General features: G+C 34.9%; 1 protein-coding gene across 1 annotated transcript; it reads right to left on the reverse strand.

The window, feature by feature from the left end:
* Positions 1 to 2,378: 2,378 nt before the first annotated feature.
* Positions 2,379 to 12,835, reverse strand: LOC128213685 (vacuolar protein sorting-associated protein 28 homolog). Its single transcript, XM_052919687.1, has 9 exons — positions 12,733 to 12,835; positions 11,299 to 11,327; positions 10,935 to 10,972; positions 10,288 to 10,377; positions 8,446 to 8,548; positions 5,425 to 5,526; positions 4,765 to 4,818; positions 4,403 to 4,494; positions 2,379 to 3,995 (listed from the first exon to the last, which is right to left on the reverse strand). The coding sequence occupies exons 1-9, from the start codon at positions 12,761 to 12,763 to the stop codon at positions 3,875 to 3,877; spliced, it is 660 nt and encodes a 219-aa protein (XP_052775647.1). The 5' UTR covers positions 12,764 to 12,835; the 3' UTR covers positions 2,379 to 3,874.
* Between the last annotated feature and the right edge of the window lie 2,895 nt (positions 12,836 to 15,730).

Below are 15,730 nucleotides of genomic sequence, written 5' to 3' on the forward strand. Positions count from 1 at the left end.
CCCTTGTATGGACAGATTTTAAAATAATTTGCCACATGTGTTTCACATACCAAGACGACGTGTCGTGTGCAAGACCCGTGTCCCCACCTCAAAGGTCAAGGTCACACTAAGTGGTTATTCACAATAGAGTGCTGCATATAAGGACATAGAGTATAGGTTGTCGTGTCCGGGCTGTAACTTTCTCTTGTATGGACAGATTTTAAAATAACTTGCCACATGTGTTCCACATACTAAGACGACGTGTCGCGTGCAAGACCCGTGTCCCTGCCTCAAAGGTCAAGGTCACACATAGTGTTTATTCACAATGGAGTGCTGTATATAAGGACATAGAGTATAGGTTGTCGTGTCAGGGCTGTAACTTTCTCTTGTATGGACAGATTTTAAAATCACTTGCTACATGTGTTCCACATACGAAGACGACGTGTCGTGTGCAAGACCCATGTCCCTACCTCTAAGGTGAAAGATACACTAAGTGTTTATTCACAAGGGAATTCTGAATATAAGGACATAACAGTGTAGGTTGTCAAGCATGGGTGGTATTTTTTGACGTTCAGAGGCAATTTAAAATAACTTGCCATATTTATTTGACACGTAAAGGCAAGATCAACTTTTCATGTACTGACCTTGTTCGTAGGTCAATGTCACATTCGGGGGCATTCGTCACAGACTGTGACAGCTCTTGTTTTTAATACTTTCAATTTTCTGAAGTGGGCAAATTATTGGTGCAGTACACTTGTCATTCTAGCAGATTTTACTGAGCATGTTTGGTCTGTGAATTAGCTCTTGAAATAAGAATACTAAATTATATAACCATTTGAACTAATATTGACATATATTTCGATAAGAAATGGAACAAAGATGATTTTTTGTTCCTTCATAAAATTCTCCGAGACTGTTCGTAATTATGGCCTATGAGCTTAGCTTACTTCGTGGAATTTTATTTGAAATTATACAATATATTCGAGTTATTCAAGAAAACACTTCGTTTCCAAGCACAAAGGGATCCCAATAAGCAGCCCAACTTCCATTACATAAGCTATTGGTAACTAAGGCTTAGGTGGTCTCTATGGAAGCCATTTGCTGCCAAAGTGTTCTATATAAAGAAAGTAAAGAGGGCAGATGATATGACTTCAATAAACAATGCTTTTTTAAATTGTGGTTCAAAGAATTCAAGCTGTTTGAGTGGCACTAGTCACCTGTTTGAAGCATTCTTATGTTGTGTTGGCCATCTATCCGTCTGGATGGATGTCACTAAGTTTGTTTGTGTGAAATCTCTAAAACCGCTAAAGAGATTTCATAAGAATGATTAGAACTAAGCCGATTTGTGCATTTACATCAGCATGTATTGCTTGGGTATTTTCTAACAGAGTTATGGCCCTTTGATTCTTTACTTTTAGCTCTCATAAACTAGTTACATTTCTTTATTTATGCCTTAACAATTTTCACTCAAAATAGGAATATCAAAAGAGTTGACTTAAGGATCACAGGGAAATTGTTCATCATTTGGGAACAAATATTAAGTTCCATCAAACAAGCTCTAATTTTCTTTCTTTACAGTAGTAATTCTCATGAAACATACTTGTTTGTCAAGGGAACTTAACGGTCCTTTTTTTAATGTGCACAAGTGAACGTTGCCATTAACCAACGTCTTGCATTTTTTCGTTTTAATTTATAGGTCACAAAAGTTATGATTTTTAATTACACTACACACAAGATCACATTACAATCTACCTAGGCTTCAAGTTTCTTTCACTTCCATCCATGTTACTATAAAACGCATGTTCATTTAAGGGAGGAAACAATGTGTGACATAGTCTTTTCTAGAAATTGACACGAGTCAATCAAATATAACCATTAATCAATATTTAAATTTCATTTACTTTTTAACATCAACATGTTTTGACCATCTTTTTTGAATTAAGGGAGATAATTTCATAACATTGGTCACAGAGTTATGGTTCTGGTACACACAAGTTAACAATGTCATTTGTTGATCAACAAAAGTTCTGGTGGAAAGTGTGTGCATAATTTCACACTTGCGCACAGTGGTCAGAAATTGGCTCATGGTGAGCATTATTTGATAAGCATATAGAGAGCTGAATTTTCTACCTTCTGTACCCTGTGCGTAGGAGTGATTTCTACAAAGAGCCATTAATCTGACAATATTTAAGCTACAAGTTATATAACTGTTAGCATATGTAGAAATGTTTGTAGATGATATCTTTGGCAGTTAAAAGGTTTTTGAGGAAAACCCCCCATAAAAAATGTTGACGAAAAAAAATGGTGATTACTATAGAGCCACCCCAAATGTTTTTTTGGTGCTTTAAGGCCATTTAATTCATAACTGACAATCAGTTCCACATTAAACATGAAAACAATATAAATATATATCATTTATTAAGTTACTGTCTAATTTACAAAACATTTTGTACAATTATTTACATTATTAATTACAAAACTTAACAACAAAAATGTACGTTAAGAACATACGGTAAGAAGTAATATTTATTTGAAGAATGAAAAGAAGTCATGTACTCCATATGTCATCATAAGTGAGTAACATCGCAACATTCTGATGTAGAGTAAACTTAAGAAATAAAATATACATGTACGGTAGTTTATAAACAAGAGGCCCAAAAGGGCCTATGCTCTACTGGCATGGCTTTTGTGGTCATATCAATCTACAGCATGTTTGTATGGGTAAAAGGCAACAGACATATAGTTTATGTTTTGTGTTTGGGTTACCTGAAAACGTAGCACATTCAACATCTGAGCCCAGAAAGTATTGTAAGCAGATTAGTTGCATGAACTATTTTAATATGTGCCAAAAAAGAGTCATATGACAAAAAAAAATGCTTTCAAAACTGTACTCATAGTAAAAATTTCTGTAGTTTTAAAAGTTAAAAAGGTTGGTCAAAAGGTCAAAGTCAAGGGCATCCTAGGACAACATTGATCAATTTGAACAAACACTCATAATCAATTGTGCTGAGATGGATGCACGAGCACACAAAAAGATTTTCAAACCTTTCCAGATTTATGTTTACCAAACCTGTGAACCCTAGGTGTGGCCAGTAATGACACCAGGTGCATAACTTAAACATTCACAACCAATTTTGTTAAGATGAATGCGCAAACTACAGAACTTAAAGCTAAAAAATGGCCTTTGGGCTTTCAACAAGAACAAGGCAGAGTAATTCACAAAATCAACTGCAGAAGCAAAAGGCAAATTGTCTCTCAAATCCTAGACTTGCAAATTGTCTCCCTTAACTCAATTTGAATTTACATGTACATGTAAACTTGGCTAAAAATAGAATTCGCTCATGCAGACCTGGCTAAAAATAGAAAGCATTTCTTTAAAACTTTCATGGCCCATAATCTAGGCATTTATGGGCGGATCTGGCTGGTTTTCGAAAGGAACTGAGCTCTAATGGATATCTAGATACTGTACAAGTTTCATCGAGATACAATCAAAACTGAAGACTGTATCGTGTTCACAACCAATTGTTTACAGACGCATGACCGCACGGATGCACATACTACGTACACATTACCATCGCATAAGCTCTTCTGGCCTTTGGCCAGTAGAGCTAAAAAACAAAAACAATGAGTGAGGCCAACATTCATCTGTTTTCTACTTTGACGAAGTAGCTAAAGCCAGTCATAATATTTTAGTAAGAGCGTTAGGAACAACCCTAGAACATGCATATTTTTTTCTTATTCCAATGTACATGTTTAATTCATCAAGACAAAAACAGAAATTTTAAGAAGAAACCAATTCAATTATCCTGTATACATGACCAGCATATACAATCTACAAAATGAACCTTAAAATATCCGGATCAGTATCATTCAATGTTTATCACATAACACCCAGCTAATTGTCATGTAAGACCTTATTAAAGGAGTTATACGAAGATTCGAGATCAAACAGCATCTGTCGCACTTGAGAGTCATCCAGCTCCTCAGAGGCTGACATATTGTTGAACTTGTCCAACCTGTAATATATTTAATATCATATAAAAGAAAATCCATTATTTTTGAGACTCATGAAATTCTACAAAGTAAAGAAAAATCAATAACAATGTTTGTGTGATTTTTCAAACCCTTTTGCTAAAGTCATATGAAATTAAGTTTACAGTTTCTAATTAAGTATATCTTTTATTTATCCTTTCATCTTAACAGCGAAAATATTCCTGATACACTTCTCTTAAGACAGAGTAATAGCAGTATTAGTATTGTTACCTTATACCTGATGACTCAATGTTATGCACTTCCTTTTTTGTTATGACCAGTGCTAAATTGTTAAATGCTTTTGAGTGCCAATACTGATAATTCAAAGATTACAAAAACAAAATTTTCTTTAAAAAGAACACCATCAAATATAACAAACAACACATCGTACCATGTGTTTACTTTCTGTTTGCCATCAAAGTCTGCCGAGAGAATACTGAGACGACACATTGCATCCATGAGCTCCCTCAAGTCTGGTTGGATCTGAAACAGTATACAGGACAGGACTTGTACTGGGCAAACAAGGAAGAACAGTCAACCACACTTTCTCAGGTATTTCTTCACAAGATGATGTATGAGCACCAATTTTCACTCATTAAGTACCATACTTGCTTTTATGTCTACTAGTATCATGCTTTTTTGTGCAGGCAAAAATATATAAACAGTTAGGATAAAACATTTATTGTCTTGACTTATTTAAATGGCATATTGTGACAGCAAGTCTACATCCATTTATTAAAAAGATATCCTTACCTCATCCATAGCTCTGATTTCAAGTCTCAATTTGTCCATCACTGTAATAAATAGCTGAAAAAAGAAATGTTAAACTCTTTAATAATAAATATGTTGGTATTTTTCAATATTTTTCTCAACTTCAGTATAAACATTCACCAGAAAAATCCTGACTTTTGTATGGGCTATGATGTCATTGTTGATTTCAATATTGAACTCTGACTGGATTAGCACAACCATGTTACAATGTGCAAACCTATATTGTCCATATTCTTCAATTTAAAATAGAAACTCAGCTGCAGAAGATTTTAGTAATTCTTAACTGTTATGAATGTTATGAATAATTACTTAGAAAGTAAATATAAGGATTGATCACATGATTTCATGAGTTCATGCTGTATGAAGATAGGAAGGCATGCTAATTTCCCAAGATGCACTAGAACCCTTAATGGAATTTGCTTGCCTGCTTTCTTTTGTTCATACAGCACGAACACAGGAAACAATGTGATCAATCCTTAAATAACAGACAAGATTAAATGACAACACAGAGAAGAATTAACTGTATCCCTTTTTTGTGTAAAATACACCAAAGAAACTCCAAACGAGATTAAGAATCACTGATATTTATAATTCATGAACCTAATAGATATCAAACATGCAACATTTATATGTAATACTTACAGAGACAATATCTGCTATACATTTACTAGTGTTGCCCTTATCATCCTTGATTGTGATTGGTCGGTCTTCCTTTATACGGGCCAGCGCTAATGGACAGTCAAGCTGCAATGCAATCACACCCTATATGTTACATCCTTAATCACACCCTATATGTTACATCCTAAATCACACCCTATATGTTACATCCTAAATCACACCCTTTACCCAGAGATATGTGTGTTCACCCAGAGAAACATGTGTTCACCCAGAGAGATACATGTGCTCATACAGAAATCCTGTGCTCACCCAGAGATATGTGTGTTCACTCAGAGAATCCTGTGCTCACCCAGAGATATGTGTGTTCACTCAGAGAATCATGTGCTCACCCAGAGATATGTGTGTTCACTCAGAGAATCATGTGTTCACCCAGAGTGATACATGTGCTCACCCAGAGATATGTGTTCACCCAGAGATCCTGTGCTTACCCAGAGATATGTGTGTTCACTCAGAGATCCTGTGCTCACCCAGAGATATGTGTGTTCACTCAGAGATCCTGTGCTCACCCAGAGATATGTGTGTTCACCCAGAGAAACATGTGTTCACCCAGAGAGATACATGTGCTCACCCAGAGATATGTGTGTTCACCCAGAGAAACATGTGCTCACCTAGAGAAACATGTGCTCACCCAGAGATATGTGTGTTCTCTCAGACAATCATGTGCTCACCTAGAGATACTGTGCTCACCCAGAGATATGTGTGTTCACCCAGAGAAACATGTGCTCACCTAGAGAAACATGTGCTCACCCAGAGATATGTGTGTTCACTCAGACAATCATGTGCTCACCCAGAGATACATGTGCTCACCTAGAGAAACATGTGCTCACCAAGAGATCCTGTGTTCACCCAGAGATCCTGTGCTCATCTAGAGATATGTGTGTTCACCCAGAGAAACATGTGCTCAACTAGAGATCCTGTGCTCACCCAGAGATCATGTGCTCACCCAGAGATATGTGTGTTCACTCAGAGATCCTGTGCTCACCCAGAGATACATGTGTTCACTCAGAGATCCTGTGCTCACTCAGAGATACATGTGTTTACTCAGAGATCCTGTGCTCACCCAAAGATACATGTGTTCACTCAGAGATCCTGTGCTCACCCAGAGATACATGTGCTCACCCAGAGATCCTGTGCTCATCCAGAGATATGTGTGTTCACCCAGAGAAACATGTGCTCGCCTAGACATACATGTGCTTAACCAAAAAGAGATACATACATTCACCGAGAGATACATGTGCTCACTCAGAGGAACGTGTGTTTACACAGAGAAACATGTGATCACCCAGAGATACATGTGCTTAACCAAAAAGAGATACATACATTCACCGAGAGATACATGTGCTCACCCAGAGATCCTGTGCTCATCCAGAGATATGTGTGTTCACCCAGAAAAACATGTGCTCACCTAGACATACATGTGCTTAACCAAAAAGAGATACATACGTTCACCGAGAGATACATGTGCTCACTCAGAGATATGTGATCACCCAGAGATACATGTGCTCACTCAGAGAAATGTGTGTTTACCCAGAGAAACATGTGCTCACTCAGAGATATGTGATCACCCAGAGAAACATGTGCTCACCCAGAGAAATGTGTGTTTACCCAGAGATACATGTGCTCACTCAGAGGAATGTGTGTTTACCCAGAGAAACATGTGCTCACCTAGACATACATGTGCTTAACCAAAAAGAGATACATACGTTTACCGAGAGATACATGTGCTCACTCAGAGGAATGTGTGTTTACCCAGAGAAACATGTGCTCACCCTGAGATACATGTGTACCACCTGAGAAATGTGTGTTTACCCAGAGATACATGTGCTCACCCAGAGAAATGTGTGTTAACCCAGAGAAACATGTGCTCACCCAGAGAAATGTGATCACCCAGAGATACATGTGCTCACCCAGAGATACATGTGTACCACCAGAGGAATGTGTGTTTACTCAGAGATACATGTGCTCACTCAGAGAAATGTGTGTTTACCCAGAGATACATGTGCTCACTCAGAGAAATGGGTGTTTACCCAGAGAAACATGTGCTCACCAAGAGAAATGTGTGTTTACCCAGAGAAACATGTGTTCACTCAGAGGAATGTGTGTTTACCCAGAGAAACATGTGTTCACTCAAAGATTTGTGATCACCCAGAGATGCATGTGCTCACTCAGAGGAATGTGTGTTTACCCAGAGAAACATGTGTTCACTCAGAGGAATGTGTGTTTACCCAGAGAAACATGTGTTCACTCAAAGATTTGTGATCACCCAGAGATGCATGTGCTCACTCAGAGGAATGTGTGTTTACCCAAAGAAACATGCGCTCACTCAGAGATTTGTGCTCACCCAGAGATACATGTGTACCACCAGAGAAATGTGTGTTTACCCAGATAACCTGTGCTCACTCAGAGGAATGTGTGTTTACCCAGAGAAACATGTGTTCACTCAGAGATATGTGATCACACAGAGACGCATGTGCTCACTCAGAGGAATGTGTGTTTACCCAGAGAAACATGTACTCACTCAGAGATATGTGATCACACAGAGATACATGTGTACCACCAGAGAAATGTGTGTTTACTCAGAGGAATGTGTGTTTACCCAGAGAAACATGTGCTCACTCAGATATGTGATCACCCAGAGACGCATGTTCTCACTCAGAGGAATGTGTGTTTACCCAGAGAAACATGTGTTCACTCAGAGATTTGTGATCACCCAGAGATGCATGTGCTCACCCAGAGAAATGTGTGTTTACCAAGAGAAACATGTGTTCATTCAGAGATATGTGATCACCCAGAGACACATGTGTACCACCAGAGACATACATGTGCTCATTGAGAGATACATGGGGATACCTGTCCTCTTCTTCATTCATAAGGCTAAGTGGAATAATTTAAGGGGTATTTCTGTCATCACTAGTTTTAAGTCAAAGAAAACAATTGATATTTATTCACATATTTCGAAAAATTTGTATCTTCATTAAAACTTACCCTGTATTTTTTCATGAAGGCCTCAACATCTGTATAGTCTTTAGCAACTTGTCTGAATGCAGCCTTAAACTGGACCAGGAGTTTCGAGCATGCACCAGTATACCTATAACAAGACAATTATAAGAACAAACTTATCTGATGAAAAAATCATAACATCATCAGTTATAGAAAACAACAAGGTTAACTGTTCCAGGATTCATACAGCCAGACTGGTTAAACAATTAAGGAGTTTTCAAGGAGATTTCTAGGACTCTTATTCGATTTTCAAGGATTTTCTTTAATTACAAATATTTACCCATATTTTTAAACACTTTCAATAAAGGGGCTGTAATCCGTATGATGAAATAGCAAAAAAAAGAGAAAATTGTCCAAAACTGACATAAACTTGGTATGGATGTGTACAATGCATTGAAACTTATTGGCTGAACGGTACCACCTAGTTTACAAATAATTTATTTTTCGCATTTTTTTCGTATTTTTCCACTAAGAGATTTATTTACTAGGTATGTCTACCTAGTAGAATTCATTCCTTATGCGTGATTGGCTAGTCGATGTTATCACGTGATATTACCAAGTTAGGTATATAGCTTAAATATTCCAACCGTTTAGGGTAAGCCTTCGTAGCACAGTTGATACAACACTTGACTGCAATTTTGGAGACACCGGTTCGAATCCAGTCTCCGACTCGATTTCCTTTTTACATTTTGGTATTTTTTTTACAATTACGATATTAAAGAGTAAAACATTTTATTAAATAATTGTCCTGAGATCCGTTACAGAAAAAAACTTTTTTGGTGCCAATCTGTTGTATAGTTCCTTTAATAGCAAGCTATGAAAATAACAAATATTTGTGACATGGTCACCTGTCAAACATTTAGTCTCCCTTTATGTCTCCATCAGAATATGGGATTTCAGGGCAGAGCTGATGTCACTAACTTTCATGCTTTGTGTTTATTGTGAGCTAAACCAGCCAAGGATAAGCAAAAAAACAGATTTTGTTAAAAATGCAAGACATTCAAAAAACGTAAATTGTACCACTGGAGTCGAAACCCCGTACTATACACGTACCATCACATGCACGCCAAAAGATTACAAAAGCAGAGTAACTATTTAGTTTTGCGTTTCAATATTTAACAAGTATGACTCATATGAAAAGACGTTATTAGGAGTTGAGCATTTTTTACGAAATAATGTTTTTTCAGATTTCCAATCAAAAAGCATTTACGTTTTCCCGGTATTTCTTAATACAAAAAAAATATGTTTGTGAGTCAAATTTATCAGAACTGCCCAATCAACAGTGTCTTGTGCCTTTGTGTTGATTGGAGCTATTTCAAAAAAGATATATGCGTTTTTGTAACCCGAAATGAATTTCATCCACGAAAACTCATTATTTTTTTGAATAACTTTCTGATTTGACTAGATATCATCAAGATCTCTCAAGACATTGTTGAATATGTAGTCTGGGGCATTTTGACATAAAAACGAAGTACTAATGTCGACAGACATTTCTATATAAAGTGAAAGCTTTTTGATCCAAAATCTGTTAAAATATTTTTTGGTAAAATTTGTTTAACTCCTAACTTACCCAAAACATGATGCCAAGAATGAATGTTTCACTCCCAAAAAAGATTGTTCATCAAAGGTAAATAAAACATGTATTTTTTAAACGATTTATTTTTTGACATTTCCAACCAACTTTTGCATCGCTGCCAGCCCTAGGTGGTTTTTTGCAAATTTACGGACATTTCATCCAGCAGTATACATTTCAAGTTCTTTCCAAGTCTGTGCGTACCCTGTTCAAACACTATCAAAATGCCAGTGGTCTTACATATGAATACTTACTCTTTCGGGTGAATGGCATCTTTTACATATGCCTTCTCAAGAGACTGTATGGTATTGATCACTGCATACAAGTCAGCAAGATTATCATATCTGAAATGAAGAAGACATTCACATTAATTTATCACATCAGTTTTAAATATTTTCAAAGATGTCATGTTATTATGTATTAAATAGTGTTGGTCTGGTGATTGATTAGAATAAAAAAAAATATCAGTTCACAAAGGTGAACATCTGCAACTTTCTATAATGATTTTTTCATAATTTAATATTGATTCAATTTGTCAAGTAAACCATTTGGTGCCATTTCTCTTCTTGCAGAACAGAAACTTTCCACTAAATTTTCACCAAAATTAATTCTCCCATTTAAATTCTTCAATGTGCAACTAATGTAATTTATCAGTATAAGATGAATTAAAAAACCCAGACAAGTTGAAGACAATGACACAAAATAAAGTGTTTTTACAATTATAAAAATATTGATCATCCATCGGATTTCAATCTCAAATAATTTCCAACACTACAGTATTTTATCTCATTCTGACCACGTAATATGATGAATGAAAAAAAAAAATACCAACTTACATTACAAAATCTTCAAGAATTAATTGACAGTAAGTACTACATAATCAGATATTTAAGTAGATTACCTTTCTCTTTCTCTGGCATTTTTGTGGAGCTTCACTTCCTACAAAATAAAAGACTATTGATATATCATGGATTTGTACTTGGAATGGAAAATATCGTCCAGTTAAAAAAGACAGCAGTCACTCTATACACTCTGAAAATGTGCTTCAAAAATGTTTTAGATAAAATTTACAGCTACTATTTTAATATAACACCTAAACGTAGCACTTAACTTGACTGCAGTGAATACTATCCATTATATCATGAGCATTTATTACATTTTTACAGCTGTTGAACTTTTCTGCGAATTTTGTTTACATGAAAATTTAGGAAGTCATGAAAATACATGGAAATGTATAATTAAAATAATAAAAAGTAATACTTTACCTCATACAATTCCGGCCGATTAACTTGACCTAAAAATGTACAAATTGATTACAATTGATTGAACCAAATGTATACAGAAGTAACAGCTCATCCCCAATATGGTCATGATTATATGTGGACTGTCAAGCCCTGATTGAAAGACCATCATGCATAACTGCATGATTTGAAATCAGTATAATTGGCATACAGGAAAGCCCGAATTCATATACTATAGCTTGGCATCAAATTTTGAACAAGCCCTGCTATATAAAATTCAGAATTTGAGCAAGCCCGTAAGACATTTTACCAGTGCAGGGCTTGCTAGTCTAAAATAATAGACGTATTATACGGGATTCTTCCAATCCCTAACGTCTAAACAGGTTTGTGCAAAAACTGGGTGGGTTTGAAAAATATTGAAATTGTATTTAGTGAAGTATTTTATGTTTGAAATGGATAATAAAGGTTTATATTCATATTTTACCATGTAAGTACAAAGCTATTTTGCACAAAACAAGCATTAAACACATGATCTAACATTCCAATAAAACGAAACTTGACTGACACAGACAACAATTATGCCAAGCGGAACAATTCGACCCAATCGTAACAACTTGGCCACCTCCGACAAGCTTTGTTATAGACCTCGTAAATACAATGGGTAACAACTCGGCCATGACCGAAATGCTCCAATTGTTGTAAAACTGTGAACTGCAGCCTTACATTATGTTTTGACAGAATGAAATGAAGAAAAAACCCTCAAACTCATAATTATTTGTTGGATATTTATTTTTTGTGCACGGAACTAATATAAAATAACATTATCTAGTAATATTTCTTGTTTTTGTGATATTTTTTGGACGCAATATGCTTTAACCCGGAATCCCGATCGGAACAACTACCCGCTTTTGGTACAAAACAATTAGTACGTGAAGGATTTGCCATATCAAAAATCGTAAAAAAATCTGTCAATGTACAATTGTTTGGACTAAGGGCTTGCAGGCTTGTGTTATTTTCGACCACTGTGGGGACGTTAAAGAACAGTTACATTAATCATGGTAATGTCTCTACCTAAACTCTCTTTATCTTACATTATTTCTGTCACTCTGAAGTCTCTTCAGCAACAAATATATACATTAACTAATCAAGTACCATTGTACTAAATGATTCTATCATCCACTATTTAACAGTTGACAGGATATACTATTTTGACCAATTTAACAAAGCATCCTATTAAGTTTCAATAACGCTTACAAATTTTTAACAATCTAACACCGTTACACATACATCACCACTCATTATACATACATTTGTATGAAACCATGGTGGTACGAAAGACCTGAGTACGAAACACAACTAGCATACAAAGTATTGACTTTTGTTCAATTTGACAACAGTAATCTAGATTAAGACTTTCTGTTAGTACATTCCAATAATTAATTATAGATTTATACACACCTGATGTTGATGAAGGGATCTGTGCAAACATTTTTTTCTCTGAAATTTTATCAACTGTGAATGAGTAATAAATGTCAGTTCTAAAAATAGATATTCGATCGAAAACAAATATAAAATTATTGAAAATAAGGTCCATATATACAAAACATGGCAAACATCAAACTTTTTTTGCATTTATTTTATACATACATTTAATGTTTGTTGTTTTGAATCAAGCATTATAAAATTTGGATTTATTTCATATTTTAATTTCGTCTAAATTTACTCGGCAACATTCCGGTCCCTAGACTTACCGAAATACGATTATTTACCGAAAGACGGATAAAATTACCGAAAGACGCATGAAAGTTACCGAAAGACGCCTTCTAATGCATTTATTTTATTGTTTTCATATTAATATTATACAAATACATTACCAAACAAAATTTGAGAGAAAAATATTAAAATATAATGATGTAATAGGCAGTTGAAATTTCAGTGTTGGAGATCGAATTCCGCGTGCCGACTCGCCAACCGAAAGACAGATAAAAGCTTCCAAAATAATCAATTATTCCAATTAATGATGATCTCATAATATTCATATAACTAAAACACACTCATAAAAATGAAAAAGTTCATGAAAATATTTACTTATTGTTCAATTGAATAAAGACAATATGTCAGTGAAATAGTTGTCTCCCTTCGCCAACCGAAAGACGATTTAACGCAGGTAAAAATAACTTATTAGTTGTTGTATTATGAAAATGATTATGGATTTGGATTCAAATAATAGAATTTATATTCTTATGGAAATGTTAGATCAATAAACAGCATTTGAAAGTATTTTGGAATATACTTGAAACATTGCCTTTGATATAGGTCGAAAATGTCGTTAAAAAACATTTTCTTTTAAACTAACTTAGATCTACGGTATAGTTCAGGGCTTTCAAATTTTAATTTTTGTTTATATGAAAATTGAAAAAAGGAGTTTTTAAACAGCGAAGTTCTCATCTTCAGATAAATTAGCTTACTTATGGACACTAATAACCAGACCACACCAAATGCACAAAATCAGGCGATGTTTAAAACAACATAATTATCACCCGGTATATGACACCCCACAAAGTAGCGGCACGTTTTTTGGGGGACAGTTTGGTATTATTGAAAGTGTGTTAATTTGGGTAAACCCTTTTCGGCTCTGTGACACGTGTTGAGTAAATACCATAATAATTACGCATTAAAGGAACGCATTACGTGTACTTTTATAATTGCGGGTGATTTTCACACAAATTGACGGCTTCATTTGAAGATTCATAAATAACAATCGTGAGTAAAAAGGTAAGTTATTGCTGTGAGTTTTAAAGAAGTCCAAATTAATAGAACTTTACACTCTGAAATAATTAATGATGGATGACTTTCCTTGTGCTATATGTGTTGTTGACTGTAGTAGTGATCAATGCATACATTGTTCTATTTGTAGGAATTGGGTTCATGCTAAATGTCCGAGCAAGACCTTAAGTCATGGAGTGCCAAAAACCTCAAATTTGTTTGTAAATCGTGTGCATATAGTGGATTATCATATGATGCCGGAAACTCACAACCCCAATTTTCCGTCATGTGGACGATGATGTCTGTTGACATAAGCAACTTTGTACCAAACCATTTTGTACCTTTAGTAAATGATAGCCAAATCACTGAGTTTGAATTTGTAAACACGTGACAGTTACTTGTTACAAACAACTGTCCGTCAATCGCCGCTGCACTGGTGACCCCCCCAATTTTCTTAGGCCCCATGTTCATACACGACCACAGTGATTTTGAAACATATAGTCACTTTTTTCATCACCTGAAGCTCAAGTTAGGAGTCAGTTCCGACAAATTGGTCATTGGAACTGACGATGAAAAGGCCTTGGTCAAGGCTATTGAATCTAGTTTCCCAGATTTAACGACCCTATAAGGAATGAGGTAATTCCCCCAAACTGGACAAACAACAATTGTGAGTCCATTAACCATGTCCTAAAACAAACTGTGGATTGGAGGTCACAACCATTCACAAAGTTTGTTCACCTGTCCAATGAGCTAGTTGAAGGTCAATTCAAAGAATTAAGGTCTGCCATTGTAGGGACACGTACGTCAGAAGACTAGTCCAAATCCATTGCAGACACTGGAAATGCAGGCTATTATTTCTAATGCACCATGCTAAACCATAAAAAAATAAAGTATTTTATCTTTAACTGTTTGATTTCAACAATGAAGATATCTACATAGTTAATAATAAATATTGCACATAATAATAAAACATTATTGTTTGTATGTCTGACACATTTGTTTGAAACACAATGTGAATTTTCAATGTACATTTACCATAGCTTTTGTCATTAACATGTATATGTCTTTGTCAATGATTTAAATACATATTGTAAGTTAATCATTTTATTTTGTATTTGCAGCGTTCAATATTTCATGTAATTTTATTATGTGTATGACTTATGTTTTATGCAGCCTTCCATGTTCGATGTTAATCAAATGTATGTGTCATGTATGTAGAGAAATGATGAAAAATAAAATAAAAATTTAGTATTAAGTTAACTGTATATATTTGTCATGTTCTTACTTCACCTTAAACATATCAATAAATCGTATTTCGGTTGAGAACAGGAGACTACTCTTATTGGCTAAATAAAGGAAATTCTTTTGTCAAAAAAACTCATTATTTCTAGATATTATTTTATAATTTTTGGCTACAATGTGTAAAATCATCAAATATATATGAATATTAAAAATAAATACAATAGCAAGCGTCTTTCGGTAAATTTCTATCATGTTTACTCCAGTTTAACCATATCCATAAATCGTATTTCGGTTGACGACGGGAGATAACTCTATTTGACTAAAAAAGGGAAATTCTTTTGTCAATAAAGTCATTATTACTAAATATTATTTTATAATTTTTGGGTACAATGCGTATAATCATTATATATACAAGATTATTTAAAAATAAATGCATTAGAAGGCGTCT

The sequence above is a fragment of the Mya arenaria genome, chromosome 13, assembly GCF_026914265.1.
Source record: "Mya arenaria isolate MELC-2E11 chromosome 13, ASM2691426v1".
NCBI lineage: Eukaryota > Metazoa > Mollusca > Bivalvia > Myida > Myidae > Mya > Mya arenaria.